General features: G+C 33.1%; 1 protein-coding gene across 2 annotated transcripts in view; it reads right to left on the bottom strand.

The window, feature by feature from the left end:
* Positions 1-763: 763 nt before the first annotated feature.
* Positions 764-26,502, bottom strand: part of LOC128225445 (ceramide synthase 5-like) — a 41,690-nt gene continuing 15,951 nt past the window's right edge. The window contains exons 3-10 of one of the 2 annotated variants that reach the window (XM_052935396.1): positions 20,984-21,090; positions 18,535-18,592; positions 11,813-11,863; positions 10,865-10,957; positions 6,697-6,825; positions 5,320-5,426; positions 4,351-4,525; positions 764-2,431 (exon numbers count right to left, since the gene is read on the bottom strand). In XM_052935396.1, the coding sequence (XP_052791356.1) occupies positions 2,267-2,431; positions 4,351-4,525; positions 5,320-5,426; positions 6,697-6,825; positions 10,865-10,957; positions 11,813-11,863; positions 18,535-18,592; positions 20,984-21,090 (885 nt within the window). In that variant the 3' untranslated portion in view covers positions 764-2,266. The remainder of the gene's footprint in view (positions 2,432-4,350; positions 4,526-5,319; positions 5,427-6,696; positions 6,826-10,864; positions 10,958-11,812; positions 11,864-18,534; positions 18,593-20,983; positions 21,091-26,502) is intronic. The other variant, XM_052935446.1, reaches the window with a different exon arrangement.

The following is a 26,502-nucleotide window of genomic DNA, read 5'->3' as shown; positions in this document are numbered from 1 at the left end:
GATATTTGCTCAAATATCGTCTTTAAGGACCTTAATTTTCAATTAGGTTATAATGGCATAGACCAACTTCATTGTCGTGTGATTGCCTGATTGACATAATCACGATGTTATTAATGTATTCTTAAAAAGTTAAGATATCCATCTACTGGTGTAATAGTCTTTATGGTAGTGTGGCGTTTTTTTTTCCTAAAAAAATTCTTGACTTTACTTGTATGGGTTTGCACCCCACTAAAACTTAATTTTTATACTCTTATTGTATTTTTTCTGCGATTTTGATATCTGAGGTAAAATAATGATAATTTAAGACTAAGTGTTTTCAGATGCATTACCACAAAACCAAGTCCAAAAACATTAGTGATTCCCTTCGCAAACAATTCAATTTCAAGTAAAAAAATTGTATTTCCAATTACTTGAAATGTACTGTAAAATGCTAGGAAGCACAACAAATCAGGGTCTGGGGCCATTATTCAATTACCAACTTCGATTTAACTTAAGTTTAACAGTAGAATCCTAGTGTTTTGATTGGACTGCAAAATAACTGTCCAATAGACTGAATGGAATCACTGAGGCATATCTAAGGATAAGGAAAAGAATAATATCTAATAACGCCCCTGGTTCCCCATAAGATCTTGCGTTGAGTAACAGACTGGTTTACCCAAGACTTTATGGCTACCTGATAGGATTGCTATCATGTCCAATCAAATAAGAGGATTGTTTGTTAAATTGGCCTCAGTTTTAATCGTAACTTAGCAACAACAATGGCTGAATAGTCAACAACATTTATCTGCGATTTGAACAGATGCACTACTTTTAATTTGTACAATTTTTACATAGTATATTTCATATTACACAATATGTATGACAATAACATTAAATTATTTTCATGTATATTTTCAAAGGCTTAGAATACATGTATTTATACCATAAATCAGGCAAAACAAATACAACCTTGTGGTACCAGTCAACTGCCCAAATTTACGACGCCCAACCTTTATGATGGTATTGGTACTTTTTTTTATAGATATATTATGGATTTTAAAATATTAACTCTGAGGCACTATAAGGGCATACACTTTATGATATGCATACTTTGTTTACAATAGAATAGTCAGAATAAAATGATTTTTCCCTATCTTCCTGGCCTATTCAGGTGTATGTTCCACCATCAATGTTTTATTTATTTGGCCTAAGTTATACAAAAACTGTTGGTTATACATGTAAAAGTAAGACTTGTTCAATTTGTGCTGTTGTCATTTGTTTTAATTTCATTATACTCACAACATTTAAAGCCATTTAAAGCAGAAACAACAGCGCTTCATTGGTACATAAATAAGGATTTATACAAAAATACATTAAATCAACGTATTTTCCTAGTGTCTTTAGCATCTTATCTTAGTGGGGCTTGGGCTTAAGAGTTATGGAAGGTTACTGCACCCTGTTATTTTTGGTGCATCCTTTTGCCCTCATGGAGACCAGCATGGGACGCTTCTGCCTTCATAGAATTCATTACTTAGGTGTGTCAAACATTTCCTTTGCTTTGATTTAAACTGATTAAATGACTATAAATACATACAAACTTACATATTTGGCAGTTGAAACGTAACATTACTTCAATTAAACACAATCCCTAATATTTTCAGTCAAATTCATAACATTCAATTTCTATCAGCCTGATTTAATGTGCACTTTTTAACCCTTGGCATCCTGACCCTCTTTTGCAGCACCCGTTCATTTATAAATCCCGGCAAAAGACCTATCTTAGTATTTTTCAAAATATCTAGACATTTTAGAAGTTTGTGATAACAAATGCCGATTCATTTGTAATTCACACTTAATCACATAAATCAACACCGAAAAAATAATCATAAATTATCCTACCAGGACTTTTATGAAAAACAATTAATACACGCAATTACACAATATCTTTCATGCGTAACTTAATGTTACTTCTACAATGTAGGTCTTTTAAGATTACAATCTAAATTATTCGATTTCCAGTAAAATCGCATTTGATCACGTCTGTTAAAAATCAACTGGTCATTTTCACTGTGCCCTCAGGGACATCAACGGAATCTGTAATCCCTTGAAAAAGAAGAAGATCGCGCAAAAGAACCTTAAAATCAATGCCATTAAGCGACAGAGATCAGGGAATTTTTAAATTACATTTTTTCTGACGTCGATCGATTTTCGATATCACACCCCTGTGCACCTCAGCACAGTTTCAATGTTCATTTTTTTCCAGTCTCTACACCCCTGTGGCGCCCAATCATCCTGCCTTGGTGTGGTTGTGGTTACTGACGCTGTTGTTTCCCACGTCGACATGGTTTCCCATAGCATTGTCGTTCTGGGCTTTTATACAGTTCCCGTTCATGTGACTATTTTCGGTTTCGTCTGAAACTGGCTCTTCCGATTCACTCCTGACATCGTCCACCTGAGGTATCATTTTTTTTTAGATGTTAAATATATTATTCTCAAATTTTAAATATAACTTACAATTTTTACCGAAATCAAGGCAACCAAGATTTTATATTTATTTCCATATCCTATGAAATGTTATGAAACGTTCAATAAAATCTGCTTAAAAAAGAGCTTTTATTAAATAAGATAATTAAAACATAAAAAAGTTTAAAGCTGCACTCTCACAGATTTACCATTTTTACAACATTTTTATTTTTTGTTTTGGAAAGAGCTAATTTTAGCGTAAATATTTTCAAACCAATGGTAAAAGATTGCTGACAAACAATCAGATCGTAGATTTTCATATTTCTGTTCGAAAATTAATGTTTAATGGCTTAAACCGTTAATATTAAATGGTTTACAAAAAATGCATAAAACATACAATTTTTTAACTTAAATTATATAGATATCAATCTAATTTTTTGTCAGCAGTCTTATATAACTGGTTTTCATGCATTTTTGCAAAAATTGGCTCGTTCTAAGACAAAAAATAAAAAAGTTGTCAAAACGTTCAATCTGTGAGAGTGCAGCTTTAAAACATGAAAAAGTTTAACAGTCAATAAATGTTGTCAGTCAAAAAAAAATCAGGCCATTATCAAGTGAATGTCATGTACTAGATGTCTTGAAAAATAATCCTCTTCCAAAAGAAATATGAAACAAATTATAAATTCCACAGCCATATAAAATACACATATAAATTGTTCATAATGTTGTTAGTAAACCTATTAACACCATTTTACATGACTTTACAATTAAAATACATCAAAAAAGCCATTTAATAGTGCTGTAGCTAGTTCTGTGGATCCAACATTAATCAATTTGCGGCTTATTATTTATTTTTTTCAAAAAGTGAAATTATGAAGAAAAAGTTCTCTAATTCATAACCAAGTTGTATTTTTTCCCACCAAAACTGTACACAGAACAGCCAATCAAATATATATCACTTAGTCAGCAGAAAACAGTCTTGCAAGTCAATCAAAGTATAACTAATAACCTCTGCCTGTCCTTAAACACTATAACCACTAGAATGCATTAAAATTGTGCAAGAGTTAAGACATGTGTTGTCTCTAATAGCTACAGCAATATTTCAATGACCATTTATCCCATGGGCTGTATTCATAAAGCATCTAAAACCAGCATTTGATCTTTCCCTTAAAATATTCTGCAATCTCCTGAGCTGTGATATTTCACAAGCACAATGTGTGTTTTCAAATCTATGCTATCAAGTCAATATTACGTTACAATAGTATTTAACAAGAACGCTGCGTAGCAAACGCCAAAGGTTATTTGTTGTTGTGTTTGCCATGAAGGAGCATTGATGAACAATTATACAGACCAAAGTTATCTGCCCCGCTATACCCATGTGCTTTGTCGCTGGCAACATGTGTACCAAGTTTCATTTGAATATCTTTGAACTGTTTTTAGTGATTGACAAAGTAAGTTGAAAAAAAAAAAATCGCAAGATCAAAAAAGGGCATTACTCGACATTTATGAAAGTCAAAGTTGTTGACTTTTATATATTGTCTCTGGCAACATGTGTACCAAGTTTCATTTAAATATCTTGAACAGTTTGTGAGTAATAAGAAATACAAGAATCTTTATTTTAAGTCAGGTATGTGTTAACAAGAAACTCACTGAGCTAATTTTCGACATGACGAGTAACGGTCGAAATTGAAGTTTTGGAATGTTTTATCAATGTCGAAAAAAGAGGCATTAGGCTCCAATTATTTAAGTCAAACTTATCGGCCTTGCTTTACATGTGCATATATGGTCTCGAAACCCCTCCCCAACCCACCAACACACAAAGTTAGAATACCCCCATCTGATGCTGTTGAAGTGCTTTTTGAATACGACCCCAGAGCACATCCAGAGCATGAAGAGGCATGCACTTACATCTTTCGTACTTACTTCTGAGCTCTTCGTCAGCGCATCGTATGCGACCCTGCATATCAAGGAGAACCAGTAAAAGTGTAACACCAGAAGGATACACAGCCAGCCGTTGAAAAAATACAGGGACGGAAAAAAACCTACAATCTCAACGCTGAGTATCCATGACGCCTTTAAGATTCTGAAAAAAAGGATAAAAGGGAAATTGTTATTTATGCACACAAACTATACATTAAAAATCTATTTATAGGCTCAAAAAAAGGAAAAAAAAGAGTAGTTCATGCATACAAAATATACATTAAAGTTCTATTTATAGACTCAGCATAAAGAAATGATGTAAATTAAATATTTAAATGTCAAATTATTTCAAAATTGTGCATGCGATGATGTCAGTGGTTAGTGATGTTATCGCCCTCAAGGATGTCCCCTGGTATTTGGGGATGTGGTCTGACAAATACTGTTTGTGTTTTACAATCTCTTTCTTGTTTTACATACTTAGCTGTTTTGGCCCAAAATTGAAAAAAATGAACAATTTTCGGACTGACTTTTTAGCTGTTTCTGTTACTGAAATGGGTCCGGTAAAGTCAAAATCGGACCAGACCAGCAAGTTGTTGGTTTTTTATTTTTTTTATCTAGGGTAAAAAAAACCTTTTTCCTGTTAAGTTCCAGTTGCCCCAAACACAAGTATGAGGTATGTTTTGTAAGCTGATACTCTTTTATATCTCTTATTCTCAAACAAAGTTTAGTGAGAGTAATATAGTGGTATAGGTGTCCGCTCCTCAACCAAGAGGTTGTGGGTTCGATCCACATCCGGGGTACTTTCTCATGGCCTCTCAAAATGGACACCAGTCCTGGTTTCTGCCCAGGAAACTGACTCGAGAGTGATTCTATAAGCTACAGCTTTCGTCACAATCGAGCTATAGTAAATTAGTATGTATACAGTATACTAAATACAGTCTCTAAACTCAGACTTACTTCAGTGGGTACAGTAGAAGGCGAGTGATGAACCAGACTATAGCAAACACAGCAAACAGAATATCACAGAGTCGGTGGGCCTTTGCGTACTTGGCCAACTTTGCAGCCTGAAAATATAGGGGTATATTGAATATATCACACAATGGCACGAATAGCAAAAAGAAAATCACAGAGTCAGTTGGTCTTAGCGTATTTGGCCAACTTTGCAGCCTAGAAATATAGAGGTATATTGAATATATCACACAATGGCGCAAACAGCAAACAAAATATCACAGAGTCGGTTGGCCTTCGTGTACTTAGCCAACTTTGCGGCCTCAAAATATAGAGGTATATTAGATATATATATATATCACACAATGGGGTAAACAGCAAACAGAATATCACAGAGTTGGTTGGCCTTAGCAAACTTGGCCAACTTTGCAGCCTGAAAATATATTGAATATCACACAATGGCGTAGAAAATATGAGTTTAATGAATATATATCACACAATGGCAAAAAAGGGAAACAGAATATAACTGAGTCGGTTAACCTTGGCCGAGGTTTTAACCTGACATATATGATATACTATCACTACTGATAAAAACTTGACACCTTCCTATCAGTAGTTTTATACATATAATACAAGGGAGAATGTTGAAGGTTCAATATTTATTGTTAGTGTTGTATGATATAAAGATCTTCTCATACGAACTTTAATGCATATCTTATTTAAATGACTGTGTTTATTTTGTTATTTAATTCATACTTCTGGATAGTCTGTAAACACAACTTAAAGGGACTAGACACCAGATAATTCAAATACAAGAAAAAAAGAAAATTGTAAAAAACTTCCATAAAATTGATATCATTGAGTAAAACGCAGTGAATCTTGCTTACTGATGTATCACATAGCTTATGACCCATTTATTTTTAAGCAGTTTTTACCTATTTTTCAATTTTGAAATCTACTGGGTTTGTCTACCCTGTAATACCCAGTAAGTTTAAAATTAGAATTGGGTATATTTATCATCACTCATCATGTGACATCCAGATGCTAAATATACACACTTTATGACGATCACACAGACGAACAGTGCAAGGAAGAGGAAAACTGCTGCGATACATCATTCCAGGCTGGAAAACCAACTCAGTCGCCAAAGAGAGAAGTAAGTGCGCTAACCAGAGTGACTGCGTTAACTGGACGACCAAGACCAAAATAAGTGAAAAGTTATAGAAGGGTGCATCACCCTGTCCTTTTTTGATAGTACCCTTCAACCTTAATGAAGACCAGCATGTGAATAACTTACAAACACTTCAGACAGATTTCGTATCTTGCACAGTTTCTCTTTTTTTCGCCCGCTAGTATATTATTAATATGGAATAACGCTCCACTCACCTCCACCCAGAAGTCGGCACAGTCATGTATCAACAGTACGAGAGTTCCCACGCGTAAATAATTGCCCATGTACGAGAAACTAAGGAGTAACACTGTCGCTATGTGGTGTAGAAACATCTCAAAAAAGTCCTGGAAAAAATAAATAAAATTAACAATAACAAGAGAACTACAAAAGAAAACACCCAATACTCTCCTCTGTGGGATTTTCAGTCAAAACAGGGCATAACAATTATTGAAGTCCGAGTTATGGGCCTTGCTACACAGTCATGAGCCCATTTTCTCTTGTAATATGTGTACCAGTAAAAGAATGGAAACTATAGGGCCAAATTATACGTGGATATATTGTGATGTTTTAAACAGTCAAGAAGCCCATTGTCTAAAATTAAGTTAAAGACAAGTAACATCCGAATGTCATATTTTGGCTTTAAGATTACACTCGCAGACCAAAAGCAGAATTTACGGGCTAAGACCCCTGTTAAAATCCCTTTCAAGGCCATTTAGATCCATTTAATAATACTTCTTACTATCTAATGCATTTCAACTGTTGAATAGTCTGTAATTGGAGGCTCTCTTTCCTCATTTCAGGATTAATACTGAATTTAACCATCCCTGTAATCTAGTATTGAAATGCCGTGTAAAAAACATCTCACCGTAATAACTAGTTATTGAGGTTTAATATCTCTCATCTTCTATCTCAAAACAGCTAATTGCTCGTTATTATAGTTTGTTAACTAATAATATGCCTGTGAAAGGGTATTAAGCAAATTTTACAAGAATTACATTGTATTGTATGTCTAGGTTCTTACAAATTTGTGCTCATTAAAACAAAATAAATTCTGCATCATTCCGTTTTCTGTCGAATAGTGTTTTACGAAACATTAAACATTTTTGCAAAAACTGATATTAACTGAATACTTAATAATGCAATGACATTCATTAAATTTCTGGATAAAATACATATATACATATCAAATGAAATAATGATATAGCCCGAACGAATTGCCCGATTGTTCAGAACTTTGTTAAAGTTACAATCGTTAATAACTTCACCGTTGTTAATTTTAAAGTTGAACTATTTTTTCATTTGCTCATATCTTTGAATAAAACAAGTGCAGCTGAAACAGTTGTCTCAAATCTAGTTAAAAATACGGCAGATCACATGTGTATCCATTAAACTTTCATAGCAATAAAGATTTCAAATTCAACAACAATGTCCTTAACAACGTCGTTAACGTTAACAACACTCTGAACAATCAAATCTACAAATGTTTAAACTCCCAATTTGATTTCAATTTTGTTCATTGTTAGGTTTACTTACTTTAAACTATTTTGTGAAATTAAGATTTTTTAATAATAAATCAATAATCCGTTTAATTATTTCTGAAAATCAATCGTTTTTCAATTCCTTCTCAATGCTCTTTTTAAACATTCTTCATTCTCAAATATTACCTAATTGTCACCTTATTTTCATGGAAAATATGTTTATCTAGATCATAACAAATAAAAATATATACCCCTAATTGCATTTATTCCTCTCATGTGTACAAGAGTATAGCAAATCATTCAACATCTCTTTTAAGTGCCAGGTTCAACATTATCACCATGGGAAATTATGTTTACATGGAAACATGTGTTTTTAGACTTTAAAATTAATTGTTAGGCCTTAGAAAATATCTGAGTTTAGGGCAACGGTATCAAAAATGCTAGGTTACAAGTGCAGGGACAAAGTAGTTGTTGGTTTGTTTCGTTAATAAATCCAGTTAAAACAACAAAGCAAAAGAAATAAAAATGGTTTGTATATACATCATATTCCTGTCTTCATTTGAAATGGTATTAAAGTCATCTTCTGTATAAATTTAGCTTTGACAGTTCATATTACAATTCAATTACAACTGACTATAAAAACGGTAGATTGCATATGTAGGATCGGGTAACCCAAACTAAATTTATTATATTTTTAGGCCTTAATGTGATATTATCAGTAAATTGTATTTTACTAATAAATACTTTACATGTTTTTAATTGTAACCTGTACAAATGGTCAACAACAACTACAAAACAGATTTTTTTTAAATCTATGGTCGAAAAAAAAAACACCTCTAGGGTCAAGGGGTATTGCCAGGTCGTGTTTCTCTAAACACATATATATTTTTTTAGGCCTAAGCAAAAAATTGCAGAATTTCTTCAGAAAGCAACAATTATGAACTGAAGTATCTTCTTTACTACTAATTACGCAAAGATGCACACATAAATCATAGAACAACAAAACATAAGAAATTATATAGATTTCAACGACAATAATGTAATACAGAACTTAAGTCAAGGGACTTGAGTTGATTGTAAAAATAATTGTTTTCAAAATGATACAAGTGACAGGCATCTTTTAATAAATCTGTAGTCTTGATTTAATGTGTGTTTGCCAGTTGCCATAGTCACTATATTTTATTGTTTTATTTAAATATAAGGTTCTCAATATGCCTTATTTTCAGAATTCCAGTTTCAAATTATCATAACGCTCCCAGACAAATAGTTTATTAAATCAATCTTACTCAAGGTTCATTATTTACAGCATGTTTAAACTGTGTTCATATAACGACATCACCAATGCCACGAGCGATACAAAACATGTTGTTGACATCAAATGGCCTAGTCTCATATTTAAGGAAAAGAAGAAGAGGATGCTAAAATAATGTTAAAGCTGCATTATCAGATTGAACGTTTTGAACGAGCCAATTTATGCGAAATTGCATGGAAACCAGTGATACAAGACTGCTGACAAAAAATCAGATCACAGTTTTCATACTTAAGTTCAAAAATTGATGTTTTATGCATTTTTCTAAAACTGTTGGTAAAGCTTTTGGCCATTAAACATTAATTTTCGAACGGAAATATGAAAATCTGCGGTCTGATCTTTTGTCAGCAGTTTTTAATCACTGGTTTGCAGATATTAACGCCAAAATTGGCTCATTCCAAGACAAAAAATTAAGAAGTTGTCAAAACGGTAAATCTGTGAGAGTGCAGATTTAAACATGATGTTGTTCACATCAAATGGCCTTGACTTTTTTATATGGCGAAGGTTAAAAAAATAATTACTATACAGTAAAGATCAGTATTGATGATCAGATGTTTCATAGGAAATATTTTCCGGGGTTCAGACAGCTGATAATTGTCAATCAGAAAAGATAGCCAGTGGCAGACTGTTTGAATATGAGGGATTCGTGCCCAAAAGATGGTTGAAGGGGCTTAGACACCTTTTGAAAATGTTTCCAAAGTCACTTATATTAATGTCAATGTACTTCCTACTAGACTGTTTTCTGTTTAATTGTTGCTTATGATTGTCCAAGGAAAAAACAATCTTGACGACTGAAGATAAAAAATCTCAATCCGGATTTCGGGGGGGAAACTTAAATTCTATATTCATGTGCATAATATTACTATTGTTTGCAAATAAATGTCAACCAGTTAAACATTAAACACGTTCTGAATCATTGTACCATATTTCACAGGAGAAGGTCTAATGGTACAACCCTGACACATCTGCGCAGTCAGTTTGACTTATTCAAAAGGTTTTGACAGTAACCGACTGTGTGAGTTCCTGCTGTTTTGAAAATAAAAGGATCTTATTTTTGATATGGCTGCTGAAGGGCTGACACTGAACATTTGTGTGATGGGTTCCATGTAGCTTTTGGTCCAAAGGGGTTGAAGCACTCAGCCGCAGAAACAAAATTGGCTTTTTTTTTGGGGGGGGGGGGTCCAAGGAGCCATTAGAATTGCTGAATTCCACAATTGCCCGGACAGATCAAATCCCTTGAATAGTTATAGAGTCACATATTTCAAAATACCCAGTTCATCAAAGTGGCAGCAGTCTTTCGATCTGTGAGATCAACGGTTAACAAGGGTTATGACAACAGGCTAAAATTATTGAATGTTTCAGACATTCAAATGGTGTCTATTTCATTTACATATCATGGGTCCTGCTACACTTGCGCATATTATCAAAGTTCACTTGATAACTAAGTTTCTTATGATCATCTTGAACTGTTCTTAAACTTTGCCCAGTGTTTTATTTTGTGTATGACATTAACAACTCGACAGCGTATCAACTTCTTCTCCAAAACATTAGACAAGATTACAAATTATTTATTTGTACTTTAAAACTCAAACTTACTTTTCTTTTGACATCTAGAAACTGTGAGAACATGAGTGAAAGGTAGAACCCTAGCTCTATAATGTAGTACCAGAATATACCGGGGGTTACGTCCTGAAATAGAGGAAAATATAAGATACAACCAGAATATACCGGGGGTTACGTCCTGAAATAGAGGAAAATATAGGATACAACCAGAATATACCGGGGGTCACGTCCTGAAATAGAGGAAAATATAGGATACAACCAGAATATACCGGGGGTCACGTCCTGAAATAGAGGAAAATATAGGATACAACCAGAATATACCGGGGGTCACGTCCTGAAATAGAGGAAAATATAGGATACAACCAGAATATACTTGGGGTCACGTCCTGAAATAGAGGAAAATATAGGATACAACCAGAATATACCGGGGGTCACGTCCTGAAACAGAGGGAAATACAGGATACAACCAGAATATACTGGGGGTCACGTCCTGAAATAGAGGGAAATATAGGATACAACCAGAATAAAGCGGAGGTCACGTCCTGAAACAGAGGGAAATATAGGATACAACCAGAATATACTGGGGGTCACGTCCTGAAACAGAGAGAAATATAGGATACAACCAGAATATACCGGGGGTCACGTCCTGAAACAGAGGGAAATACAGGATACGACCAGAATATACCGGGGGTCACGTCCTGAAACAGAGGGAAATACAGGATACAACCAGAATGTACCGGGGGGTCACGTCCTGAAACAGAGGGAAATACAGGATACAACCAGAATATACCCGGGGTCACTTTTGCAAAACATTTTTACAGACTAACTAGATACTTGAAGTTTGTTTTAACATTTTCACAGACTTACTAGATACTTGAAGTTTGCTTAACATTTTCACAAACTAACTTGTTACTTGAAGTTTGCTTTACATTTTCACCGACTAACTAGATCCTTGAAATTGCATAACATTTTCATACTTACTTGATGTGGAAAGTTTTCCCAGCATTTTCTGTTATCCCAGAGATATTCTTTCTGCAATAAAAATAACAAATGATAATTAGTTATTGTTTATAAATGTTATCTGGAATACTTCAGTGCTTATAACATTCTGACAAAAGCAAATTCGTTGATTTGATATCCGCCCGCCTGATAAGGCAAAATAGATGGAATGGAAATCAAGTGTTGGTGAAATATTTCAATCGAAACAAGCAATATGCCTGCTGAGTAAGTGACACTTATTAGCATTGGGTATGAAATGTGAGTTTTGTTTGCAATTGTTTGAAATAAAAGGATACAGTATAAATTAAGTATAGCATTTAGATTTGACCTAGTGACCTAGTTTTGGACCCATATTACCCAGCTTCAAACTAATAAAATATTTCATTTCACCACTCTGAGACAACTATTTTTCCATGACAATAAAGGTCTACTATAATGCCATTGTGGCCAAGTTTGGTAACTATTTGATTAAGAAATGCTCAAATTAGAGAGTGGATGAAATGAATTTGGTCGAATTCAGGGGCCAAAACTCTTCCAAGTGAATTGTGGGATCTAGTTGTTGATCAAACTCAATCGAGATATTATACCAATAATAAACTGTGACTAAGTTTGGTAAAGACTGGATCAGAATTGCTTGATTGAGTTTGAGAGCAGACATGTAAGTTTGACACCATAGAGGCTGTGGGAAAAGGCCCCCAGACTACATGATACCTATACCCATGATATATGCATGTGACACCAAAATAAATGACATTAAGGCCTAAAAATATGGTTTGGATAGGGTTACATCCTTTTCAAAAATAGGTAGGGTAGGTAGGCTTATTATTTTTTTATATATTTATTTTTATTAGGCTTTATAAAAGAAAGTAATTTTCATCATTGGAGAAATGGTGTTAAAGTCATTTCTGTATAAAGCATTAAATGTTTTAAACTACATATTGAAAAGCACTAAAAAAACATTTTTTTTTATTTTTTATTAGTTTTTCATTTTTTTTTTTCAAACTGACTATATAAACGGTATAGGGTCCACGCTGATTTCGTAGGTAGGGTCAGGTAACCCTAACCAAATGTCTTTTTTTAGGCCTAAGCTAAAATATGGTGCAGTTTTCTAACTATATGTCAATTTAATAACAATTTTAATGAAATATCTGCATGAAAATAAAAACATAGTTTGTTTCAGCATAATATGGCATTTATGCATATTATTGACATTTACATTGTTTTCAAATATATATTAACTTCCCTATTCAGTGACATTATAAACCTGTTCATATTATCAAATGCTTTGTGCAAGCGCATGACTCATTATATTCTAGCAGTTATCACACGACCGGATGTGTATGTCCGTTTTGTGAGAAGAATGCATCCTTATTTAATAAATAAACGATTCAAGTCCAACTACATAGCCCTTCGATTGTCCATAAAATAAACAAGTAAGAATGTTTATTACATAAGTGCTTGTACCAATTGTTTGCTCGATGAAAACAAAAAACTTAAGGAAGAGCAAAGATCTTTCTCACTTAATATTTATGGCCTATAATTCTCCTAACATAGGCATTCCCCTAATATTGTAAGTTGGAAATGAAAACAATAACTCATGGAATATGCATGTAAATGACCCGATATATCAATAAAACCTTCATGACTGGTTTATTGTAACACAAAAAACAACATCATTTAGAACCTAATGTGTTTACCTTCCTATTGAACCAGTCCATGACAAAAATAAATGCTATCATATATTATGGTAATGTTGTTTACTCTACCACTCAGAGCTAACAGACTCTATATATCATTCAAAATATTATCTTGTTAAAGAGGGCCCAAAATCCCACTCAACAAAAACAATTTCTTTGATTTAAAATAAATGGATATTGTTATCACTTCAGCACAGTGGTTTTTGCCACCATTTTGGGAAGAGGGTCAGGGTCATTTTGATTTGGAAAGAATCCATTGTTTGGACTTAATTTGGACATACCTGTTTTTCCTAGAAATTAAAATTAATGCTATAAAAACCAGGAAATACAATGCAACAAAACCAGGTTTTCAATAATAAACTGTTACAGTAAAATATGACTCGGTAGAAAACATGTTTGTATTTTACTAACAGTTAAACAGTCTATTTTCTGAAGTCGGAATATGACATTAATTAGAGAACATGCAGTTTCACTAACATTTTCTTGGTTCGGCCAATGTATGAGTATAAGTCATAAAATCTAAGATAAGAAGGTATTTTTCAGTATAGATATGAAGTTGAAAATTGATAATACCCTTGGTTCATACATTTGTGGTCCTGTTTTATCGAGTATCTGTACAAACTCACCTTTGCCATGCATGCATGGCTAAGCCTCCTTTGTTGACAATATACTTTTCAGTACTAATGCATGAACAAATATGCATGCATGGCTAAGCCTCCTTTGTTGACAATATACTTTTCAGTACTAATGCATGAACAAATATGCATGCATGGCTAAGCCTCCTTTGTTGACAATATACTTTTCAGTACTAATGCATGAACAAATATGCATGCATGGCTAAGCCTCCTTTGTTGACAATATACTTTTCAGTACTAATGCATGAACAAATCCACCTTTGCCATGCATGCATGGCTAACCCTCTTTGCCATAACTTATAAGGTTTAGTTATAATATAATAAATGAAAAGTAACTAAACATGTTCAGTTTCAACAGTTTCTCTATTCTTAGAAAAAGTGACAATGACCTTGACCTTAGGCCAAAGCAAAATCTCATAAAAGGTCTCCATTAACTCCAACTTAGGTCAAAATAGCAACTTGAACTAAATGTATTCATTTTCAACTGTTTTTTTCTATTTTGAGTAACAGTGACCTTGACCAATGGGGGCCCAAGTGCAATCCCATAAAAGCCTCCACATGGCTTAAAACAGAGAAAGTAATAGATTTTAACAAGGTCTGTTCCTTATGATACAAACATTGAATTTCATCTTCACATAACGAAACCTTGGGGGTAAAATGTCTTACTGAAATCAGTTTTCAACTCTTTTTTATTTAATGTTTTTTTCAACATAGAAATTTGTAATTTTTCATTTTTTTGTTTTGACATTGCCATGGCGCTTATTTTGGCACCGAATTACCCCCCCCCCCCCAAAAAAAACACGCAAGCAAAGCTATAAACATATTGGATGTATTCATTTGGTACACAAGGAAAAATCATGTTTGATCGGAGTGCTTTCTTCTAAACATTTCCAAAATGTTTTTTTGTTTTGTACAAGGCCATACAAAAATAACATTGTGGTGCCAGTTACCCAACCAATCATTTTTAAGGAAATTAAATAAAACATTATTTCAGTATAAACCATGTGGCACTATTATTTGTACAAGGTGCTACAGCTTGTATTATGTTACTTGCATGGCAATCTTAATGCCAGAATATGTATGCATGTAAACAATACAACCAAATACATAATTTGAACAACATATATTTGAAAAAAAATTGTTCCCCCTACCTACCTAGCCTGCAGCATGGAGCAGTAACCACAATATCGTTTTTACTTCGCCTAATCATTTTCAAGTACTTCACACTTGGTGCTTTTTTTTTCTAAACTTCTAAAACTAATGAAAAAACATTGTTTGTATAATTGACATTGATTAAGCAGAAAAAGGTAAAATGCACAAGTCTCATGTCTGGTAAACATTAATCATGAGTTGGGTTAGTAAAATATTCAGGGCTACAATGTCTTAATGCAGCACTCTCACAGATTGAATGTTTTGACAACTTTTTATTTTTGTCTTGCGAAAATGCATGGACACCATGCAGTTATATATAAGACTGTTGGCAAAAAATTGGATTGCAGATTTTTATATTAAAGTTAAAAAATAGGTGTTTTATGCATTTTTCTAAAACCACTTAATAGTTTAACACTTTAAGCCATGAAACATTAACAGATATATGAAAATTTGCTATCTGATCTTTTGTCATACTTTTTTGTATATCTGTGAGAGAGCAGCTTAAAGTGAGCTTCATGTTTTTGGCATTATGCGGCCTTCTACGGATTTTCTGCGAGTCATTGAACTTTATTATTTAAGTGAACCAAATGACCTGTGCTTCAACAATATTTGTACACTGATCGAATCCAAACTTAAGACTTAAGGGTTGTCCGGTTAGCGGACAATTGCTTCTCTCCAAGGCAACCCTGGTGTTTGATTGCCGACCTGGGTGCATGTGAGTTTGGCAGGTGATCACCAAGCCAGACAAGTGGGTCTGGTTTTCCCCACAACAAAATACCACTATTGTATATTATTGTGCCAAAAAAAGTTACTTATAATAACTTAATACAGCTCTCTTCCCAATCTTTGCAAAATAACTGAAGTTTAAAGTATCAGACTCAAGTCCCCCATATAGAATATTTTTATTGCCAACACAAATTGCAACAGGAAACAAATTAATCTACCGGTAATATCTTAAGTTTTAATAACAACATTATATAAAACTTTTCTAGTGCTAATTTAAGAAGTTATTTCATAACATTAAGGCAAAAAAAAGATATGGTTTGGTTAGGGTAATAACCTTTTTCAAAAACAGGAAGTGAACGGGTTTTCTTTCTATTTTTCTTTATTTGGCTTTATGTTAGAACATTATAGATGTTGGAGAATTGTGGTAAAGCTTCTGAATAAAGCTTTTAAGGTTTTAAACTACATTATTGAAAAACAAACTTAGATTTTCTTTTCTTACCAACAGACTACAAAAACAGTAGTGTAGTCGCCTATTTCATATGTTTAAGGTTTGGTAACCTGAACCAAATTATTTTTTTATTCGGCCTAATCATTTCAGCTCCCCTTACTTCACTCAAAATCATAATGTTCATCAAAGCTTAATTTTGAATTACCACTACAAGGGTAAAAAAAACTCCAAGGTATTTTATGTCTGTTGAACTTTTTTCTGCACTGAAAATATTTTAAGGAAAGCCATCCATCAATATAATGCAACAATATGTTAGTGCAGTTCAGACATTAACATCAAGATTATATCAATGTTAAATTTATATTGATTTACCGTTATATTATTTTTTATATATATCTGGATAACATTTTTGAATAACACCATTGTGATGCAACTATTACGATATATGTAAGGTAGGTAATCAACAAAATATTTCCATAATTATTTAGCAATTAAATTAATGTTTTTCTTAGATAACACGTTGGCATTAAAACTACCTTAAATTGAAACGTTAAAGCACCAGTAGCATTTTTTTTTGTATTAATGATGGATGGATGGATAACCCGTTAATAAATCATTCAGAAACTATTTTGAATAAGCAATAATAATATTATAGTATACCTGTAAGAGTTTAACATTTTATGGGAAGAGATTAAAATCTATACATGTTTATACTAATTTATTCTAGTTTCATTGAAAAGACGGCTTTAAGCTGACATCAATCACCCTCAAGTCTGTTTTCCTGTTAAGGTATCAAAACTGTTTGTTTTTTTGAGAGACCGAGTGAACAAAACCCTGGTGGGTATCACACCCACAACCTTTTGGGCGAGCATGGACACCTTTACCACTAGAAAACCTCTTACCCTAAAACTAAATTTTTTAAGATGGGAAGTACGCCAGTGTTTATTTTCGGCACACCTGAAAATATATATATTTTTCCCCTGCCCAGGTAAAAAAAAAATACCCTTAAGGTTTTTTTTCCTTTTGAGGAGCATTGACCTCTTAATAGTTTGCAATTGTAGCAATATAGTGCAATTCATGATTATTACCATAGGTTTGTTAAGTAAAAGGCTTGAAAACCAGTTGAACATTATATGAATCATTTTAGTATTATTCCCCTTTTGGCCAAAACGAGGCGATTTTTCCCCTATCAAAGGGCCTCGCCACCACTTCCATAAAAGTAGAAAAAACACACTGGATGACACCCAATGAGCTACTTTTGGTCTGTTTCCTTACCAAGATTATTTCATTTAATCATGGGATCTCTTTTTTAAAGCTGCACCATCACAGATAAACATTGTTGACATGTTTTCCCAAAATCTCTTAGAATCAAATTGTTTTTGCATCAATGCCTTTAATTCAGTCGTGTAAGACAACTCACAATAGAACAGCATGATCTCAATTGTGTGGAAAACTGCTGAAATGCCTATTTTTCTCTTAAGTGTTAGTAATGATTTTAGCCATAAAACATCTCCGGGCGTAAATAAAATTATGAAAAAATTTGATCAGCAGTCTTAAATCACTGGTTTTCAGATATTTTTATGCCACAAAATTGGCTCATTTCAAGACAAGAAATAAAAGAGTCACAATGGTCCATCTGTGAGAGTGCAGCTTCAGCTTCTCAATAAAATCGCTAGAGACTGTACTCTTGCTTCCCATAAATATTATGCGTTTATAGGACAAAATTTACTCCAGAGGAAAATTTACCCACAGCACCAAATCTTGGACAAACATCCATATATAGCTTTCACATCTTCTGCTTTGCAAATCAATATTTTGCTGCTTTAAGGCAGCAAGATTTACTAGGAGGGATTTTACCCCAGGGGCAAATCTTCGGATATAAAAAGATAGGTTAAGCCCTCTGCAGTGAAATTAAGCTTAAAGATAAAGAAATATATGTAAACATAAATAAAAACAAACATGATATTAGTAATAACTTTAAATAATAATGCCGGCTTCTGGTTCATTAATACCAGAAGACTTCAAAATCATGTACGCCATACTTACATCATAGAGGACTAATAATCCGTAAATCCAGATACCGAAATAATAGGTAAATCTCCAACTGAAAGATCAAAAGAATGTAGGTTTACTTTGTAATCATAACAAGTCATATTAAACTTAGAGAAATTACAAATTCAAACCACAAGTAAACAGTAATATTTAGATTATTGAACAGGATGATCAACCAAGGCAAAAAAATCTGAACTTTACACTGAGGGTCCAGGGTGATGAATAAGACCCCTTGGGGAGTCCAGGGCAATGTTTTGGTGAGGTCTTACTGCATGGGAATAAAGCCCCCTTAAAGCTCCTGGGCTTGAAGAATTTTAATGGCTTAAAATGGATTTAAACATTTTAAACATAAGATGTATAATATAATGTTAAAATTGTTGAGTAAAATAATATAGAAAAAACAAGGAAGATTTTCACCCCAAATAACTAAATCTTTTTTCAAAAATATAATCAATAGAATCTGTCACAGTTTGCAGCCAAGTTCCGGCTTTATAAAGAGCACCTTAAGTAAGTTATGGTGTTAATTTCAGACGTACTTTATTTAATTTCCTGAGTTTCAACTTTTTTGTTCATGGACATGCAATTTGCAATTATAATGTCATTAAATCAAGAAGCATTCATTAGTCGGCGCCCTTCTTATATTTGATTTTACTTTAGAAATATTCCAACTTAGGGACTAGTTCATATATTGCAGAACAATGCTTTCAATAGTTTCCACGTTGCATGATAAAATATGAAGTTTAATTTGTTTTATAAAACTTTACACTTTAATTGATCATGAAACCTTGAATTATAATAGCCCTGCTTATTGTTTTGATTTTAAATACCAACTCAATCATAGCAACTCGGCCATCTCCGAGATAGATACAGGCCGAGGTGTTCCGATTGATATTGATGAAGGTTACACGGTACTATTAAAATCTCCTTTATGTCTGTAAACCTCCTACGCAGTAATCTCCCTTGGTGACAGCAAAAATACCGAGTTTTGAAAAATTAACCTTGAGCTTATTTGTTTGTTTTGAAAATGCCATTCGAAAGAATGAACTCCAGATAATTCCCCTTTGATATATAGTATTTTACCCCCATTCTATATACTCATATGAGTGAAATGTGTTACATAAACTTGTACAAAATATAAAGCAAGGAATTCACAGAACATGCCGGTACAAATAAAAGGTGAATTTCATGCTATTGAAATCTATGTATTAGACCATTGACTCTATTTAATCCGAAGAAACGTATGTATATTTTTGTTATTATTCAGTTTTAACCGGAGGATTAGCTTGGGGAAAAAATAACCATAATGTCCTTCGAGCATATGTACACCCAACATAAAACAAAATATTATCATTGAAATAATAACCATTTTTGGTTATCTGCATGCAAGTTTTTCTTCTAATTTCATTGCGCCGACTTGATGCTATGCATCAACTTTTTTCTTGTTGAGTCTGATTTCATATGACTTCCAACTTCCTAGTGTTGGAAATTTCACCAACCAACTTATTAGGCCAATATAAATTATACCTTAGATTTTCATCCATTTTTTTTTTAATTGGGGGGGGGGGGGGCGGGGGACCATAAGGGGCCATAATCATGACTGTGTTTCTAGACGAACAACGAACATGATCTTAATAATTCTCCTTTAACATGTGAATGTTTACATCGACAGCGTAGGTATGAATAAACGCCGTTTTTGGACAGTATACGACCAATACAGAAATACAGACCCTAGTTCAACATATTTATTGAAGTCATTAAAATCAAAGGGAAGGCAGAAGAGGGGACGGGCTGGGTAAAAAATCCAGCATATAATTTATGATCGATTATTGGAGACTGAAACCAATCAATGATTGATAAATTATGAAAATTTCATAACACCAACCAAACACTACCAATGTGGATTTTGACTCAATTCTTAACCATTTTCAGTCATTTTATTTTCATTCATGAAGGGGCCCGTGCATTTCTTTCAGTTAATGAGAGAATCTGCTAGTGCATTTTTCTCAGTTAATCAATAGGCATAAATCAACAAGCATCTTTTTGAGAAAGCAATAGGCTCGCTACAGTCAGATAAACTTGCAAGTTGTCACTGTTAACACTTGCACCCAGTTTCATGTAAAAGTCTTGAGCAGTCTAATTAATTCCAGCTTGTTTATGAAGACAACTGACAGCAGATACGAAACACCCTTGAGTCCATATCCTGGGTGGGAATTAGTACTGAAAGCCATGGGAATGTTCCCCTGGTGGGGATCGACCCCACAACTTGTTAGGCGAGAGGCAGAACCATAGCCAACGGTCTCAAGGTCAAATGTGTTTGCAATATATGTATACTACTTCTGCCAACCCTTGTGACTGCCAGGGCTATGGCAATACTAAGACATTTTCAAAACAAAAACAGGCTAGTTTGAAAACTTGATATTTACAACAGAACATGCAAGTGTACCCAGTTTCTGTGAACTTTTTCATGGGTGAGGGTCGGTCCTGGTTTCTACGGAGACGGAACCACCGCTCCACCTGCCGAACCTCCATGTCTGTCCGCTTGGCATATATCTGTAAATATACAAAAAAAATTATAAATATATTTAGTAAGACAAAATAATAATGTTATAGTTAGTGATGGGAATCGGTTCCAATTTTACTATTGATAATCGGTTCCACTCAAGTAACCGATTATCGATAGTACAATTGTTTTTTTAAAATACTAGATAAAACCTAAAGTGAAGTTTTATTCATGCTCATTATATGCATATATACGTTATGTCTATGATTAAAGTTATTAAGTGTTATATAAAAAATAGTTCATTTTTACTTGCTCATTGTGGCTTTCATTAGCCATTTTGTTAAAGATAACATCTGAACACATACGTATATTTTTTTTCATTTTTTTTTCGATGATCGATTATAACCAAATACATCGATTGTTGCTGATTTCAGGCCCAACCAATCGATTTTCGATTGTAATCGATCATCGGAACATCACTAGTTATAGTTATCCCAAACACAACCATAGTTATTTAAATTATACACGAGCACTTTGTTGGGTGACATTGTGGTTTTGTACCCTGTTGTCATTGACACTGTTCAATAACTAGTGTGCAGTACAGGTGAATAACATTGTTATTTAGTTATTGAACAGTTAAGCTCCACCTCCTTGGTAACATTCTGATAACATGGGGGTTAAACATGGCACAAGATAATTTTTTATTTTTTTAAAATAAAAATTTGTACTTTAATTTTGTCTAAAGTATACCCTAGATTCAACCCAACACGAGTACGTATTGACCTAGTATTCTATTGCCATTTGTTATTGACATAACTTGCAGACATGATAAATCTTTTCGCAGTCCTTACAGAGGGCATGACACACATTTTTAATCAGGTGAGCAACCACCAAGACCATCTACCCAGAACAATTGGTGACCTATGTAAATTTGAGGGACTGTCCTGCAAGATTTCACATAATTGTCATGAAACTTTAAAGTTTATTTGTTCAAGAACTATGGGGTAGGCTATAATTTATTTTATACAATTTGTTCACATTAAATTCTAAAGCATTTTGAAGCCTTGCTCCTGGCACATTGAAAAGCATTTGACAGTATTTGGCTGTGTAAAAATCTGGGATCCGTACCTGGTGCTAGTATTTGTTATTTTTCTGACTTGTGCTTTTTATTGTATTTAATTTTCATTTAAAAATAAAGTTTGTCAAGGGAGATTCATAAAATAAACGCTGATTATTTTCTTACACACCAGTTAATCAATGAAAGACCTAAAACATCAAAAACAAATTAAATATTCTGTGTTAATAAACACGCGAAACCAGCTTTTAGAACACTTGATATATCGATGGGTTCAGTTTGCATAAAACCGGTCAAGTTTTTGTTTTTTTCCACGTTATCCGAAACATTTATTAAATGGTCAATATATATGCTATTATAACTACCAACCAATTAAATGAATAAATGAGTCATCTAGCCATGAGATAACGTTTGGACTTTCCGAAGTTCCAGGATGCAGAAAGACAAAAAAATCCCTTTTTTAAATCAATATTCTCTAAATATCAGTGCAAATATGTCGGAAAATGATAAGCATGGATTTACAAGGTAAAAAACATAAATCCATAATTCATCTTTGATTGAAAGAATATTTAGGCCATGTTCAAACAAATCCTTATATATACTTTGGAGCTTAAATCCTTCTGTGTTGTGTACATAATCATAGGAAACAAAGCCTAAACCAGCTTTTAAAATATAACACCTCGGACAGAATCGATTCTTATATCATGATTAATTTCAGACTAAGACCTTCAATGGATGGCATCATATCGCTGATAAGAATACGTAAACTTCTCAAAATTATGGGATCAAGTAATATTTGTTTGTTATTTAATCAGGCTGCCAACCGACAGGGTGTGTTTTTTTTTTATAAGGACAACTGCTTTATTGGACATGATTTTTAAAGAAAAAATCCCAACCTTATACAGCCCATACTTTTTTCAGTCCATACATGTATATAATCAAAAACACCTCATTTTTTTCATAAGGCTTAAAATATACAAACAATTTTTATTTATTTTTAGATGGTGTCTACTTAATATATGGCCAATTTCCTCACTAATCTTCCACAGCTCCTCAGGTTACCAATAACATGAAAGTTGGCAGCCAATGCTCGTCATTTTCCTCAGTAAGTCAAGGGGCATAACTCAATAAGTTTTGTATGCAGAGTGTGGGACTTACACTCAAATGATTGTATCCGAAGCAGAACGACCAGCTATTTCTGCCACATGACAAGCTTCAGATGTACTTATGCTGGTGCTCTTTAGTAAAAGCAGTTCGATTTTTTTTTATTTAATAATAATGTTATATAATTGTAGTATTTTAATGTGTAATTTTTATTACCAAGTTCATAAAAACATCCAAGTGATGTGTTTTATTGCATAAATCTATTTAATTCCTTAGATTTAATAATAGTAAAATGACATGAAGTAAAATCTTAATGATAAAGAATGGGTAGAGTGAATGTAGCAAACAAGCCCTTCCTAATCATTATGATTTTATATCAGGTCATCTAACTGACTACATTCTCATTGGCTGACACATTGTCAACGCAAACTCTGACACAAGGAAGTAGGTGTCGGATGAGTAGCAGTAGTTGAAATTCTTATTGATTAAGCCTAGTATTTAATGTTTGCCTATCTGCAATTCCATTGACTGAAAATGTAGGAAGTATTCTACTCTAAATTTTATTTACTATACAATCATCTTGAAGCATAGTGAAATGTAAAGAATTCTGACACTGTAAATCATGACCTTTATATCCCAGGATGTTTAGAAGGAAAATAGCCAAGGTCATCCGATTGGATTGTCTACTTGAACATGTATATAAACATATTTCAAGTACTGTCTGTACTTTTTTAAACGCATGGGATTTTGAAAGGGATGCACGCTAGTTCGATAATATAATTTTCCAAATTCCTAATTCTTCTTTCCAATTACAAGTATTTGAATCTAGTTTCTGACAGCGTGAACCAGACCGAAAGTTCTTAAAGAGTTGAATAGGTTGATTTAAACAGAAGCTGTGCCAGTAGACTAAATATAATCTAGACCACTAAGCTGATTCAAGGGTAATTATAATGGTTATGCATTTACCAAAATAAATGATAATGTCTAGCTTCCCATTAGATCATATATTTTGGTAAATACATACTATAAACCTTTAGCATTACCAACAAGACTATAATAGTCTAATTACCGTACATGTCCTATTACACATGCAGGGCTGATGACTCTTTTTGAGAAACCAAAGCACAAAAAAGAACATGATTTTTTCCCAATCAGCAACATTTCAAAATACGCTAAATATATGTCTCCAATATATCAATACACAAATTTCGGTAATTTTATCACAACTGTCATAGTGTACAATAGGGTATAGTTTTACCATATATACATGATGTCAGCAGGTGCCCTAAAATTATGGCTGTAGAAATGCTTTTCATTGTAGTTTTTCACATTTTTTGGAGTTAAAGGTTAAGTTATTCGCTGTTCATGTCACAGAATCAGACAGGGATTTTAATTATTTTTACCGCCTGCGCCTTGCAAATTGGGAAAAAATGTTTCCTTTGGGAAAAATACAAAATCAGGCCAATTAATAGCTAATATAATGGAAAATATACATGTTTTAACTTTTTTATGCATACATTATACTGTAAAATAGTAAGTATTGTAAAGATTTTGTTTATATTTAAAGAAATTCAGTGCTTTTTTTATTCATTAATATGATGCACATTTATAATATTAGGAAAAAAAATATAAAATTTTGGAAAAAAAAACAGTTTTTCGCAAGGGGAAATAGTCTTAGAATGCGGTAAATTGCACCAAAAAAATAACTGTCAGAAAAATAGACCTACAAAAAGATCCATGGCACATCTATTAGGGCATGCATGTTAATACGACATCTAAATGTGGTTGACATTCAAACAAACTGGTATTATGGTATGGTATATGGTTACTTGTAAGATTATTGTGAGTATAAAGTCTAAGGGTGACCGACCGTCATTGAAATTTGACATTTGGATGAAGAGCTCGAATTCTAACATCATTATACGCTCTAAAGAATTATACATACATTGAAGTTGATATACATTTACATGGATATCAGTTATATTAAAGGGTTTAAATGCTGTGGTTCCAGTTACCAGACATAGCCTATTTTTAAGGCCGGACCCACATTTTTTGGGGGAGAGGTTTATTTTTATATAATACAGGTGAATGAGTATAAAAAAACAACAAGCCCAGCTTTATACAATGCAAGATTAGAAAGTATTTCACCAGTGCAACGCTTGCAGACAGCTAATGCTAACATCGCCCACTATGGGTGCGAAAAAAGTAACCTTGAAATTATGTACATCATTTATAAACTAAAATTTTAAGTAATAAACTAAGGTTATCGATTGCTTGCGATTATTATCATTTTATCTTTCGTACAGGCATCTATAATGATAATTTTGCACATAATTTATATAGTTGACACATAGTACGATATCACTGTAACATTAAAGGTCAAATACAATACATTCATGATAGCTTTACAGAAAGTAAGTTATTATTGTCAATATAAATAAACTGGGGTTTAAAAGGTCAGACATAATTCATTCATGATAAATTTACTTTTCCTCTACATTGAATGTAAATTTGAACATGTTTAGCAAAATGTAATATTTCAGGAGTTAGGGTGGACTGGCTCAAAGATGGATATGGCCTCTTTTATTCTCTTATAGACTCAAAATAAATGCCTCAATATAATTACTTATGTGAATTTAGTATGAATGATTGAATCAAAGAGGCAATGGTATTTTTTTGATAAAACGTAAACACAAGAAGTACAATATCATGAGTATAAATAAAAGTATGTTCTGAAAAATTGACCATCTGTTCAAAATTCCTCTTTCTATGGGTTATTGCCCCTTTCCCCTAAGTTGAGAGAGGGCTCAAGTGATTAAACCACTTTACTTATAGTAAATATATAATTTTGTTCATAAATTTCTATGGGCACATCAACAGACGTCCATCAACAACCACAATTGATTTAAGTTCAAAGAACAACCACAATTGATTTAAGTTCAAAGAACAACCACTATTGATTTCAGTTCAAAGAACAACCACTATTGATTTCAGTTCAAAGAACAACCACTATTGATTTTAGTTCAAAGAACAAGCTCTATTGATTTAAAGTCAAAGAACAACCTGAGACTTGTGGCTTAAGTTCAAACCACAATCAAATCAATTTCATCCATTCTATTAATTGTGTGAACAGTTCTTCAGCAGCACATCAACATACTTCAAAGGAGCCATATCAAATGGTTCAAAAATCTAGTATCCCATATCATGACATTTTTACATAACCAGAGTAAATGTATGTGCCATTATTGGAGAAAAAAAATGTGCATATAAACATGTTATTAAA

The sequence above is a fragment of the Mya arenaria genome, chromosome 1 (assembly GCF_026914265.1).
Source record: "Mya arenaria isolate MELC-2E11 chromosome 1, ASM2691426v1".
NCBI lineage: Eukaryota > Metazoa > Mollusca > Bivalvia > Myida > Myidae > Mya > Mya arenaria.
Note: the sequence above shows the minus strand (reverse complement) of the source record. Positions and strands in the feature narration are given on the sequence as shown.